Source organism: Nerophis lumbriciformis, linkage group LG21 (genome assembly GCF_033978685.3).
Source record: "Nerophis lumbriciformis linkage group LG21, RoL_Nlum_v2.1, whole genome shotgun sequence".
NCBI classification, from domain to species: Eukaryota; Metazoa; Chordata; class Actinopteri; order Syngnathiformes; family Syngnathidae; genus Nerophis; species Nerophis lumbriciformis.
The window spans coordinates 42,541,208-42,557,369 of record NC_084568.2 but is presented as its reverse complement, the minus strand read 5'-3'; the positions used below and the strand labels follow the sequence as shown (position 1 = coordinate 42,557,369).

The following is a 16,162-nucleotide window of genomic DNA, read 5'->3' as shown; positions in this document are numbered from 1 at the left end:
GAAGACACCTGGTGCCACAAACTAATCAGCTGATTAACTCAAAACACCTGCAAAGGGCTTTAAATGGTCTCTCAGTCCAGTTCTGAAGCCTACACAAACATGGGGAAGACTTCAGATTTGACAGCTGTCCAAAAGGCAACCATCGACACATTGCACAAGGAGGGAAAGACACAAAAGGTTATTGCTGAAGAGGCTGGCTGTTCTCAGAGCTCTGTGTCCAAACACATTAATGGAGAGGCAAAGGGAAGGAAAAACTGTGGTCAGAAAAAGTGTACAAGCGATAGGGATCACCGCGCCCTGGTCAAGATTGTGAAAACAAACCCATTCAAAAATGTGGGGGAGATTCAGAAGGAGTGGACAGCTGCTGGAGTCAGTGCTTCAAGATCCACCACCAAGAGACGCTTGAAAGACATGGGTTTCAACTGCCGCATACCTCGTGTCAAGCCACTGTTGACCAAGAAACAGCGCGAAAAGCGTCTCACCTGGGCTAAGGAAACAAAGAGCTGGACTGCTGCTGAGTGGTCCAAAGTCATGTTTTCTGACGAAAGCAAATTTTGCATTTCCTTTGGAAATCGAGGTCCCAGAGTCTGGAGGAAGACAGGAGAGGCACAGGATCCACGTTGCCTGAAGTCTAGTGTAAAGTTTCCACCATCAGTGATGGTTTGGGGTGCCATGTCATCTGCTGGTGTCGGTCCACTCTGTTTCCTGAGATCCAGGGTCAACGCAGCCGTCTACCAGCAAGTTTTAGAGCACTTCATGCTTCCTGCTGCTGACCTGCTCTATGGAGATGGAGATTTCAAGTTCCAACAGGACTTGGCGCCTGCACACAGCGCAAAATCTACCCGTGCCTGGTTTACGGACCATGGTATTTCTGTTCTAAATTGGCCCGCCAACTCCCCTGACCTTAGCCCCATAGAAAATCTGTGGGGTATTGTGAAAAGGAAGATGCAGAATGCCAGACCCAAAAACGCAGAAGAGTTGAAGGCCACTATCAGAGCAACCTGGGCTCTCATAACACCTGAGCAGTGCCAGAAACTCATCGACTCCATGCCACGCCGCATTAACGCAGTAATTGAGGCAAAAGGAGCTCCAACCAAGTATTGAGTATTGTACATGCTCATATTTTTCATTTTCATACTTTTCAGTTGGCCAACATTTCTAAAAATCCCTTTTTTGTATTAGCCTTAAGTAATATTCTAATTTTGGATTTTCATTTGTTGCCACTTCAAATCATCAAAATTAAATGAAATAAACATTTGAATGCATCAGTCTGTGTGCAATGAATAAATATAATGTACAAGTTACACCTTTTGAATGCAATTACTGAAATAAATCAAGTTTTTCAAAATATTCTAATTTACTGGCTTTTACCGCTATGTTGTCTCTGATCACAAACTGTGAATAAATCTTTTCTGCCTGTCCTGGCTGCTCAGTACAATACAGTTAACCTGACACAAATTAAGTCTTGGCTTGAATAAGCAGCTTGTTTACACTTAATAAAGTACCAGGCATGAAACTTCCTTTGTCATCAGTCTTACTTTAGTTTGTATATTTATTTTATTCTACAGTAATTCACTTTAATGACACTTTAATGTCTGGTTCAAAACACTCAGCACACCATAACTGCTCTCATTGATATCTACAAAGGTTCACACTGTATTTGCTTGGAATTACAAGACATTTATTAGTGTTCATTATTCATCTGTAGCATAGAAAAAGACCTTAAAAAAATAGGACTTTAGCAAATAAATGTGTTCTACAATTATCATCATGGTTATTGTTATTATTTATTACTATTATTGTTGTTATTGATAGTCCACTTGCTCCACATATTTACTTGAAAATAGAACAAATGTACTTGTAGGTTTTGTTTTTATCTATAGGAGCACACACATACTGTACAGTATATGGATGTAAATATACAGTACATAGAGGTCAATATACAGCATATAGATGTCAATATACAGTTTATAGATGTCAATATACAGTATATAGATGTTAATATGCAGTTTATAGATGTCAATATACAGTATATAGATGTCAATATACAGTTTATAGATGTCAATATGCAGTTTATATATGTAAATACAGTATGTGGATGTCAATATATAGTTTATAGATGTCAATATGCAGTATATATATATATATATGTAAATACAGTATGTGGATGTTAATATGCAGTACATAGATGTAAATATGCAGTATATATATGTAAATACAGTATGTGGATGTCAATATACAGTACATAGATGTAAATATGCAGTATATAGAGGTAAATATACAGTATATAGATGTCAATATACAGTATATAGATGTCAATATACAGAACATAAAGGTAAATATACAGTATATAGATGTCAATATACCATACATAGATGTAAATATACAGTATATATGTCAATATACAGTATATAGATGTAAATATACAGTATATAGATGTCAATATACAGCCCAGAGATAAATATACACTATATAGAGGTAAATGTACAGTATATAGATATCAATATACTATATATAGATGTAAATATACAGTATATAGATGTCAAAATACAATATGTGGATGTAAATATACGGTATATATATTTAAATATACAGTACAGAGATAAATATACAGTATATAAAGGTAAATATACAGTATATAGATGTCAATATACAGAACATAAAGATAAATATACAGTATATAGAGGTAAATATTCAGTATATAGATGTCAATATACCATACATAGATGTAAATATACAGTATATATATGTCAATATACAGTACATAGATGTAAATATATAGTATATAGATGTCAATATACAGTAGATAGAGATACATATACACTATATAGAGGTAAATATACAGTATATATATATATATATATATATATATATATATATATATATATATATATATATATATGTAAATATACAGTATATAGATGTCAAAATACAATATGTGGATGTAAATATACGGTATATATATATTTAAATATACAGTACAGAGATAAATATACAGTATATAGAGGTAAATATACAGTATATAGAAGTCAATATATAGTACATAGTGGTAAATATACAGTTTATAGAGGTAAATGTACAGTATATAGATGTCGATATATAGTACATAGAGGTAAATATACAGTATATAGAGGTAAATGTACAGTATATAGATGTCGATGTATAGTACATAGTGGTAAATATACAGTATATAGAGGTAAATGTACAGTATATAGAAGTCGATAAATATACAGTATATAGAGGTAAATGTACAGTATATAGATGTCAATATATAGTACATAGTGGTAAATATACAGCATATAGAGGTAAATGTACAGTATATAGATGTCGATATATAGTACATAGAGGTATATACAGTATATAGAGGTAAATGTACAGTATATAGATGTCAATATATAGTACATAGTGGTATATACAGTATATAGAGGTAAATGTACAGTATATAGATGTCGATATATAGTACATAGTGGTATATACAGTATATAGAGGTAAATGTACAGTATATAGATGTCAATATATAGTACATAGTGGTAAATATACAGTATATAGAGGTAAATATACAGATGTCAATATATAGTACATAGAGGTAAATATACGGTACGGTCACGGCACATATACACGCCTCACACAGTAGGAATCAAATATTCTATGATGGTTCTGCTTTTTACTGCTTTTCAAGCAGCTTTGATATCACACAACAATATTTATAAGATAAATACAGTTTAGAAAGAGACAAAATATTATTTTTTTGTAGTTCTGACCACAAAGTATTGAAATAAATGCATTGCGTTGATTAATATATTTGTATTAAAGTTTCCACGTGCAAGATTGAATCTATTTTAAAAAAAAAGTTCTTTAATAAGAAGCCAAAAGTGCAAAAGAATAATGTTGGTGTTGTATGAGTTGTGAATGAACGAAATGTGAAATCCGTGCTGCAGGTGTGCCTAATGTAGTGTCCCAGCAGCGAGCCTTACCTTGCTCCAGAAGCCGCATCGAGTGGCGGAAAGCCGGCTCCAGCGTGCCCTTCTCCGCCAGCAGCTCCGGCAAGTACTGTTCGCTGCCCATCCCGTCCTGGTCTGGTCTGGTCTGGTCTGGTCTCGCTCTCCCAGCAAGGTGCACTTGGAGGGGAATCAGAAACAAAAAAAAACAAAAAAAAAATCAAAAACTTGAATGAAGGATGTTCGAGCTGCTGTCCAAGAGAAGACAACAACAACAACAACAAAAAATGGCAAATGACTCAAAAATGTTTCAGGCGAGAATAATATTTGTCCAATGGTACATCCGAGGCAAGAGTTACTCCAGGCCGGGCTTCCCTCCTCTTCTCTGGGCTAACACTCTGCCAGCATCCCGCTCTCCTGCGCGCCGCCGCGGGGAGCCCAGCTGCCTCCTGATTGGTCCGCGTGGGCGTGGAAGGGGCGGGGCTAAAACAGGGGGGGGGAACTGTCCGCGGTGCTGAATCAGTCATATATGATCATTTTATGGATTTATCTATCATAACCAGGGCCGGCCCTTGGCATAGGCCGTATAGGCAAATGCTAAGGGCGCCGTCCATCAGGGGGCGCCACGCCAGTGCCACAAATATTGGAGAAAAAAAATAAAATAAAAAAAAGGTTGATACTATTATTTCTAAATACAAAAAATAATCCCACGTTAATTAAAATGCAAAGTAAAGCCTATTTAATAGAAATATTATTTGCCCCCTCCCTTCCCGTATCATGACTCTTTTTGGACGTCACCACATCAAAAAATCAACACAAGATGTCAAAACGGCCAAAACTGTCAGGTGCCCAGGGAAGAAAAAGGAGAAAAGAAGAGGAGGAGAAACGAGAAAAAGACAAGAGTTAGCAGGTAGGTAACGTTAGCCTACATAAAATTATTTGTCTGTTACAGAATGTGATAGTAACCTGGCTTTTTTAGCATTAAGCTAATGTTACATGATTCGGCAATTGCTAATCAATAAATAGCTAGTTCTGTTTTAACGTCGGGTTAATATTGTGGAGGGGGCTAAATTGTTTTGGAAAATAATAATGTAACGTTAGGTAATTACAGTACTCCCACCTTACATTCCTCAGGGACATTTGTATTAGATCTTTTAAGCAGGTGTTTTTTGTTTACATCGTTATTGCCTTCTGGTTAGCTAATGTTTGCCCTGCAGGTAATAGTCACTTTTCCACCCCTTTATATATTAGGTATAGTTGTAAGTAAAAAAAAAAAAAAGGTCAAAGACAAAGCTATTCGGTTTCTTGTGAGTATATACACTTCACTGCCGATGTGGGGGGGCGCCACCTAAAATCTTGCCTAGGGCGCCAGATTGGTTAGGGCCGGGCCTGCTCCCACCTTACATTCCTCAGGGACATTTGTATTAGATCTTTTAAGCAGGTGTTTTTTGTTTACATTGTTATTGCCTTCTGGTTAGCTAATGTTTGCCCTGCAGGTAATAGTCACTTGTCCACCCCTTTATATATTAGGTATAGTTGTAAGCCTAGTTGTTAAAGTGCACATCATTAATTTAAATTAAGCAATATGTATGTAAAAAATATTGTATTTCATATATTCATTTTTTATTTTTTGCATTCATTTATTTATTCATTTTTTTTTATCTTGTTAACTATTCTGATTGTTAATTTGCTTTCTTTAAGTAAAAAAAAGGTCAAAGACAAAGCTATTCGGTTTCTTGTGAGTATATACACTTCACTGCCGATGTGGGGGGGCGCCACCTAAAATCTTGCCTAGGGCGCCAGATTGGTTAGGGCCGGGCCTGCTCCCACCTTACATTCCTCAGGGACATTTGTATTAGATCTTTTAAGCAGGTGTTTTTTGTTTACGTTGTTATTGCCTTCTGGTTAGCTAATGTTTGCCCTGCAGGTAATCGTCACTTTTCCACCCCTTTATATATTAGGTATAGTTGTAAGCCTAGTTGTTAAATCATTAATGTTAATTAAGCAATATGTATGTAAAAAATATTGTATTTCATATATTCATTTTTTATTTTTTGCATTCATTTATTTATTCATATTTTTTTTTATCTTGTTAACTATTCTGATTGTTAATTTGCTTTCTTTAAGTAAAAAAAAAAGGTCAAAGACAAAGCTATTCGGTTTCTTGTGAGTATATACACTTCACTGCCGATGTGGGGGGGGGCGCCACCTAAAATCTTGCCTAGGGCGCCAGATTGGTTAGGGCCGGGCCTGTCATAACGCATATATACAGTTGACATTATGCACCTGTACACTACCTGCACACACCTGTGACATCTTCAAGCACCTTCTGTTATATTTATGTACATGCAAACCTGATATTTTGGTCAGGGAACTCATCACAGACCACTTCATTAGGCACAAAACTGATTATTATAAACAATTCTTGTCCAATTAACCGCCGTGACCCACCTGTGTGGAGTTCTATTTTAGTCAGGTCATTTACAAAAAGGTAAACATGCAAAGAGCTAGCCGCTACACAACAGCTAAGCACACACTAGCAGACATGCTACACATAGGTAATAATCATTGAACAATAAAACAGCACGTGTCAATATAAACATGTATTAAATAATTATAGTTGCATATTACTTACACATACAAACTTTACAAGGCAGAAGTGTGTTAAAGTATCCAGGAACAAACGTGTCCGCATCATTCAACGTTCTGCGTCATGAATTATTGTGACCACTAAGTGTCGGCAAAAACAATAACCAGGTCATTTACAAAATGTAAACATGCTAGGCTGTAGGCTACGGGGAGCTAGCCGCTACACAACAGCTAAGCACACGCTAGCACACATGCTAGACATACGTAATAATCATTGAACAATACAAAAACAGCACATGTGTCAATATAAACAAGTATTAAATAATTATAGTTGCATATTACTTACACATACAAAGTCTCCAAGGCAGAAGTGTGTTAAAGTATCCAGGAACAAACGTGTCCGCGTCATTCAACGTGCCGCGTCATGAAATATTGTGACCACTAGGTGTCGCCAGAAACAATAATCAAGTCATTTACAAAATGTAAACATGCTAGACTCTAGGCTACTAGGAGATAGAAGCTACGCAACAGCTAAGCACACAATAGCACACAAGCTAGACATAGGTAATAATCCTTGAACAATACAAAAACAGCACATGTGTCAATATAAACAAGTATTAAATAATTATAGTTGCATATTACTTACACATACAAAGTCTCCAAGGCAGAAGTGTGTTAAAGTATCCAGGAACAAACGTGTCCGCGTCATTCAACGTGCCGCGTCATGAAATATTGTGACCACTAGGTGTCGCCAGAAACAATAATCAAGTCATTTACAAAATGTAAACATGCTAGACTCTAGGCTACTAGGAGATAGAAGCTACGCAACAGCTAAGCACACAATAGCACACAAGCTAGACATAGGTAATAATCCTTGAACAATACAAAAACAGCACATGTGTCAATATAAACAAGTATCAAATAATCATAGTTGCATATTACTTACACACATAAAGTCTCCAAGGCAAAAGCTAATTAAAGTATCCAGTAACAAACGTGTCTGCATCATTTAACGTGCTGCGTCATTAATTATTGTGACCACTAGGGGTCGCCAAAAACAATAATGAGGTAATTTACAAAAATGTAAACATGCTAGGCTATAGGCTACGGGGAGCTAGCCGCTACACAACAGCTAAGCACACAATAGCACACAAGCTAGACATAGGTAATAATCCTTGAACAATAAAACAGCACGTGTCAATATAAACATGTATTAAATAATCATAGTTGCTTATTACTAACGCATAAAGTCTCCAAGGCAAAAGCTAGTTCAAGTATCCAGGAACAAACGTGTCCGCGTTATTCAAGGTGCTGCGTCATGAATTATTGTGACCACTAGGTGTTGCCAGAAACAATAATCAAGTCATTTACAAAATGTAAACATGCTAGACTCTAGGCTACTAGAAGATAGAAGCTACGCAACAGCTAAGCACACAATAGCACACAAGCTAGACATAGATAATAATCATTGAACAATACAAAAACAGCACGTGTCAATATAAACATGTATTAAATAATCATAGTTGCATATTACTTACACATATAAAGTCTCCAAGGCAGAAGCGTGTTAGAAGGCATCCAGTAACAAACGTGTCCGCGTCATTCAACATGCTGCGTCATGAATTACTGTGACCCCGAGGTGTCGCCAAAAACAATAATCAAGTAATTTACAAAATGTAAACATGCCAGGCTATAGGCCACTTGGAGATAGAAGCTACCCAACAGCTAAGCACACAATAGCGCACAAGCTAAACATACATAATAATCCTTGAACAATAAAACAGCACATGTGTCAATATAAACAAGTATCAAATAATCATAGTTGCTTATTACTAACACAAAGTCTCCAAGGCAAAAGCTACTTAAAGTATCCAGGAACAAATGTGTCCGCGTCATTCAAGGTGCTGCGTCATGAATTATTGTGACCACGAGGTGTCGCCGAAAACAATAATGAGGTCATTTACAAAATGTAAACATGCTAGACTCTAGGCTACTAGGAGATAGAAGCTACGCAACAGCTAAGCACACACTAGCACACAAGCTAGACATACATAATAATCTTTGAACAATACAAAACAGCACATGTGTCAATATAAACAAGTATCAAATAATCATAGTTGCTTATTACTAACACAAAGTCTCCAAGGCAAAAGCTAGTTCAAGTATCCAGGAACAAACGTGTCCGCGTCATTCAACGTGCTGCGTCATGAAATATTGTGACCACTAGGTATCGCCAGAAACAATAATCAGGTCATTTACAAAATGTAATAATCCTTGAACAATAAAACAGCACGTGTGTCAATATAAACATGTATTAAATAATTATAATTATATATTTCTTACACATATAAAGTCTACAAGACAGAAGTGTGTTAAAGTATCCAGTAACAAACGTGTCCGCGTCATTTAACATGCTGCGTCATGAATTACTGTGACCAATAGGTGTCGCCAGAAGCAATAATCAAGTCATTTACAAAATGTAAACATGCTAGACTCTAGGCTACTAGAAGATAGAAGCTACGCAACAGCTAAGCACACAATAGCACACAAGCTAGACATAGGTAATAATCCTTGAACAATAAAACAGCACATGTGTCAATATAAACATGTATTAAATAATTATAATTATATATTTCTTACACATATAAAGTCTACAAGACAGAAGTGTGTTAAAGTATCCAGTAACAAACGTGTCCGCGTCATTTAACATGCTGCGTCATGAATTACTGTGACCAATAGGTGTCGCCAGAAGCAATAATCAAGTCATTTACAAAATGTAAACATGCTAGACTCTAGGCTACTAGAAGATAGAAGCTACGCAACAGCTAAGCACACAATAGCACACATGCTAGACATAGGTAATAATCATTGAACAATAAAACAGCACATGTGTCAATATAAACAAGTATTAAATAATTATAGTTGCATATTACTTACACATACAAAGTCTCCAAGGCAGAAGCTAATTAAAGTATCCAGTAACAAACGTGTCCGCGTCATTCAACGTTCTGCGTCATGAATTATTGTGACCACTAGGGGTCGCCAAAAACAATAATGAGGTAATTTACAAAAATGTAAACATGCTAGGCTATAGGCTACGGGGAGCTAGCCGCTACACAACAGCTAAGCACACACTAGCACACAAGCTAAACATATGTAATAATCATTGTACAATAAAACAGCACATGTGTCAATATTAACATGTATTAAATAATCATAGTTGTATATTACTTACACATATAAAGTCTCCAAGGCAGAAGCGTGTTAGAAGGTATCCAGTAACAAACGTGTCCGCATCATTCAAGGTGCTGCGTCATGAATTACTGTGACCACTAGGTGTCGCCAATAAACAATAATCAGGTCATTTACAAAATGTAAACATGCTAGACTCTAGGCTACTAGAAGATAGAAGCTACCCAACAGCTAAGCACACAATAGCGCACAAGCTAAACATAGGTAATAATCCTTGAACAATAAAACAGCACATGTGTCAATATAAACAAGTATTAAATAATTATAGTTGCATATTACTTACACATACAAACGCTCCATGGCAGAGGCTAGTTAAAGTATCCAGTAACAAACGTGTCCGCGTCATTCAACATGCTGCGTCATGAATTATTGTGACCACTAGGTGTCGCCAGAAACAATAATCAAGTCATTTACAAAATGTAAACATGCTAGACTCTAGGCTACTAGAAGATAGAAGCTACGCAGCAGCTAAGCACACACTAGCGCACATGCTAGACATAGGTAATAATCATTGAACAATACAAAAACAGCACATGTGTCAATATAAACAAGTATCAAATAATCATAGTTGCTTATTACTAACACATAAAGTCTCCAAGGCAAAAGCTAGTTAAAGTATCCAGGAACAAACGTGTCCGCATCATTCAAGGTGCTGCGTCATGAATTACTGTGACCACTAGGTGTCGCCAATAAACAATAATCAGGTCATTTACAAAATGTAAACATGCCAGGCTATAGGCTACGGGGAGCTAGCCGCTACACAACAGCTAAGCACACACTAGCACACAAGCTAGACATAGGTAATAATCATTGAACAATACAAAAACAGCACATGTGTCAATATAAACAAGTATTAAATAATTATAATTATATATTACTTACACATATAAAGTCTACAAGACAGAAGTGTGTTAAAGTATCCAGTAACAAACGTGTCCGCGTCATTCAACATGCCGCGTCATGAATTACTGTGACCACTAGGTGTCGCCAAAAACAATAATCAGGTCATTTACAAAATGTAAACATGCTAGACTCTAGGCCACTAGGAGATAGAAGCTACGCAACAGCTAAGCACACAATAGCACACATGCTAGACATAGGTAATAATCATTGAACAATAAGACAGCACATGTGTCAATACAAACAAGTATCAAATAATCATAGTTGCTTATTACTAACACAAAGTCTCCAAGGCAAAAGCTAGTTCAAGTATCCAGGAACAAACGTGTCCGCGTCATTCAAGGTGCTGCGTCATGAATTATTGTGACCCCGAGGTGTCGCCAAAAACAATAATGAGGTCATTTACAAAATGTAAACATGCTAGGCTATAGGCCACTTGGAGATAGAAGCTATGCAACAGCTAAGCACACAATAGCACACAAGCTAAACATAGGTAATAATCCTTGAACAATAAAACAGCACATGTGTCAATATAAACAAGTATCAAATAATTATAGTTGCATAATACTTACACATATAAAGTCTCCAAATCAGAAGTGTGTTAAAGTATCCAGTAACAAACGTGTCCGCGTCATTCAACATGCTGCGTCATGAATTACTGTGACCCCGAGGTGTCGCCAAAAACAATAATCAAGTAATTTACAAAATGTAAACATGCCAGGCTATAGGCCACTAGGAGATAGAAGCTACCCAACAGCTAAGCACACAATAGCACACATGCTAGACATAGGTAATAATCATTGAACAATAAAAAGCAGCACATGTGTCAATATAAACATGTATAAAATAATCATAGTTGCATATTACTTACACATACAAAGTCTCCATGGCAGAAGCTAGTTATAGTATCCAGGAACAAACGTGTCCGCATCATTCAACTTACTGTCACGAGCCTAACTTCATGAATTGTTGTGGTCTCTCGGTGTCACTAAAAACCAACTAACGCTCCACTTCAACTTAAAGACAGCGTACGGTCATTCCGGACGGTTGATAATAAACAAGTTATTGTTTTTCATACGTGCTTGATCAAACATTCCACAAGTATGCATGAATCCTGCTGATATCGCATCGAATCAGTATCAGCCATGACTCAGTATCAAATGGGAAGTGAGAAAAGGGAGATTTTAATCTAAAATTGTGAACATATCTAAAATTGACATTTGTATTAAAAGGTGTTGTTGTACAGTATGACCAACATATTGCACATGAATTCATGTGAGCAGCAAAGGTCAAAGGTCAGTGAATGAACGTTAGCTTCTGTGATTAAACAATCCTAAAATCAGATTTAGCTGATTTGTGAAGGTTAGCAGATAAGCGCATTACCGCCTTAATATACTCATGTACTGTACATACTGTATGTACTGTACAGTAAGTACTGTATTTACTGTATGTGCTTCATGTACTGTACTGTATTTACTGTATGTACTTCATGTACTGTACATACTTAATGTAATTTGCACTCTACAGTATGTGCAGTATTTACTGTATGTGATTCATGTACTGTATGTACTGTACAGTATTTACTGTATGCACTACAGTGTTTACTGTATGTACTGTACAGTAAACACTGCATGTACAGTACAGTAAGTACTATACAGTGAGTAAATTAAGTACAATATTTACTGTATGCACTGTACAGTAAGTACTGTATATACAGTACAGTAAGTACAGTATTTACTGTATGCACTTTAAGTAAATCGACAAGAAAAAAAACTCCTGTCACAGACAATCTTTGACTGTTTTTAAAAAAAAGTAAATCGTTAAACACATTGGGGGGAAAAAACTCCTGTCACATATAGACAATCTTTGACTACTGTTTAAGTAAATTGACAATAAAAAAAACCTCCTGTCACTTATAGACAAAAAACACATTGGGGGGGAAAAAAACCTCTCACATATAGACAATCTTTGACTACTGTTTTTAAAGTAAATCGTCAAATCAAATCAAATCAAATCAACTTTATTTATAAACACAATTTAAAAAAAACTGACATATATAGACAATCTTTGGCTACTGTTTTTAAGTAAATCGACAATAAAAAAAAAAACTCCTGTCACAAATAGACATTCTTTGACTACTGTTTTTAAAGCAAATCATTAAACACAATAAAACACTTCTGTCACATATAGACATTCTTTGACTACTGTTTAAGTAAATTGACAATAAAAAAAAACCTCCTGTCACTTATAGACAATCTTTGACTACTGTTTTTAAAGCAAATAATTAAACACAATTAAAAAAAAAACCTGACATATATAGACAATCTTTGGCTACTGTTTTTAAAGCAAATCATTAAACACAATAAAACACTTCTGTCACATATAGACAATCTTTGACTACTGTTTTTAAAGTAAATCGTCAAACAACAAAAACTCTTGTCACACAGACAATCTTTGACTGCTGTTTTTAAAGCAAATCATTAAACACAATTAAAAAAACTGACATATATAGACAATCTTTGGCTACTGTTTTTAAGTAAATCGACAATAAAAAAAACTCCTGTCACAAATACATTCTTTGACTACTGTTTTTAAAGCAAATCATTAAACACAATAAAACACTTCTGTCACATATAGACAATCTTTGACTGCTGTTTTTAAAGCAAATCATTAAACACAATTAAAAAAAAACTTAACATATATAGACAATATTTGACTACTGTTTTTAAAGTAAATCATCAAACACAATTTAAAAAAACTGACATATATAGACAATCTTTGGCTACTGTTTTTAAGTAAATCGACAATAAAAAAAAACTCCTGTCACTTATAGACATTCTTTGACTACTGTTTTTAAAGCAAATCATTAAACACAATTTAAAAAAAACGTAACATATATAGACAATATTTGACTACTGATTTTAAAGTAAATCATCAAACACAATTTAAAAAAAACTGACATATATAGACAATCTTTGGCTACTGTTTTTAAGTAAATCGACAATAAAAAAAAAAACTCCTGTCACAAATAGACATTCTTTGACTACTGTTTTTAAAGCAAATCATTAAACACAATAAAACACTTCTGTCACATATAGACAATCTTTGACTACTGTTTTTAAAGTAAATCGTCAAACAACAACAAAAAAACTGACATATATAGACAATCTTTGGCTACTGTTTTTAAGTAAATCGACAATAAAAAAAACTCCTGTCACAAATAGACATTCCTTGACTACTGTTTTTAAAGCAAATCATTAAACACAATAAAACACTTCTGTCACATATAGACAATGTTTGACTACTGTTTAAGTAAATTGACAATAAAAAAAGCTCCTGTCACTTATAGACAATCTTTGACTACTGTTTTTAAAGCAAATCATTAAACACAATTTAAAAAAAAAACCTGACATATATAGACAATCTTTGGCTACTGTTTTTAAAGTAAATTGTTAAACACAATTAAAAAAAAAAACTGTCACATCGACAATCTTTGGCTACTTTTTTTAAATAAATCGCCAAGAAAAAAACTCCTGTCACAGACAATCTTTGACTGTTTAAGTAAATCGTTAAACACAATGGGGGAAAAAAAACCTCTCACATATAGACAATCTTTGACTACTGTTTTTAAAGTAAATTGTTAAACACAATTTTAAAAAAACTGACATATATAGACAATCTTTGGCTACTGTTTTTAAGTAAATCGACGATAAAAAAAAAAACTCCTGTCACAAATAGACATCCTTTGACTACTGTTTTTAAAGCAAATCATTAAACACAATAAAACACTTCTGTCACATATAGACAATCTTTGACTACTGTTTTAAAAGCAAATCATTAAACACAATTTAAAAAAAACTTAACATATATATACAATATTTGACTACTGTTTTTAAAGTAAATCGTCAAACAACAACAACAAAAACTCCTGTCACACAGACAATCTTTGACTGCTGTTTTAAAAGCAAATCATTAAACACAATTTTAAAAAAACTCAACATATATAGACAATATTTGACTACTGTTTTTAAAGTAAATCGTCAAACACAATTTAAAAAAAACTGACATATATAGACTATCTTTGGCTACTGTTTTTAAGTAAATCGACAATAAAAAAAACTCCTGTCACAAATAGACATTCCTTGACTACTGTTTTTAAAGCAAATCATTAAACACAATAAAACACTTCTGTCACATATAGACAATCTTTGACTACTTTTTTTTTTTAAGTAAATCGTCAAACAACAACAAAAACTCCTGTCACACAGACAATCTTTGACTGCTGTTTTAAAAGCAAATCATTAAACACAATTTTAAAAAAAACTTAACATATATAGACAATATTTGACTACTGTTTTTAAAGTAAATCATCAAACACAATTTTAAAAAACTGACATATATAGACAATCTTTGGCTACTGTTTTTAAGTAAATCGACAATAAAAAAAAACTCCTGTCACAAATAGACATTCTTTGACTACTGTTTTTAAAGCAAATCATTAAACACAATAAAACACTTCTGTCACATAGACAATCTTTGACTACTGTTTTTAAAGTAAATTGTTAAACACAATAAAAAAAACTGTCACATTGACAATCTTTGGCTACTGTTTTTAAATAAATCGCCAAGAAAAAAACTCCTGTCACAGACAATCTTTGACTGTTTAAGTAAATCGTTAAACACATTGGGGGGAAAAAAAACCTGTCATACATAGGCAATCTTTGGCTACCGTTTTTAAGTAAATCGACAATAAAAAAAAACTCCTGTCACAAATAGACATTCTTTGACTACTGTTTTTAAAGTAAATCATCAAACACAATTTAAAAAAACTGACATATATAGACAATCTTTGGCTACTGTTTTTAAGTAAATCGACAATAAAAAAAAACTCCTGTCACAAATAGACATTCTTTGACTACTGTTTTTAAAGCAAATCATTAAACACAATAAAACACTTCTGTCACATATAGACAATCTTTGACTACCGTTTTTAAAGTAAATAGTCAAACAACAACAACAAAAACTCCTGTCACACAGAAAATCTTTGACTGCTGTTTTTAAAGCAAATTAAACAATTAAAAAAAAAAACGTAACATATATAGACAATGTTTGACTACTGTTTTTAAAGTAAATTGTTAAACACAATATAAAAAAAACTGTCACATCGACAATCTTTGGCTACTGTTTTTAAGTAAATCGCCAAGAAAAAAACTCCTGTCACAGACAATCTTTGACTGTTTAAGTAAATCGTTAAACACATTGGGGGGGGAAAAAAACTCTCACATATAGACAATCTTTGACTACGGTTTTTAAAGTAAATTGTCAAACACAATTTAAAAAAAACTGACATATATATAGACAATCTTTGGCTACTGTTTTTAAGTAAGTCGCCAAGAAAAAAACTCCTGTCACAGACAATCTTTGACTGTTTTTTTTTTTGTTTTTTTTAAGTAAATCGTTAAACACATCAGGGGAAAAAACTC

General features: G+C 34.2%; 1 protein-coding gene across 1 annotated transcript in view; it reads right to left on the bottom strand.

Moving 5' to 3' along the window:
• LOC133620790 (KH domain-containing, RNA-binding, signal transduction-associated protein 3-like) overlaps positions 1-16,162 on the bottom strand; it is a 309,759-nt gene that overhangs the window by 259,068 nt on the left and 34,529 nt on the right. Inside the window, exon 3 of the mRNA XM_072915615.1 lies at positions 3,975-4,118. Within this exon, the coding sequence (XP_072771716.1) occupies positions 3,975-4,118 (144 nt within the window). The remainder of the gene's footprint in view (positions 1-3,974; positions 4,119-16,162) is intronic.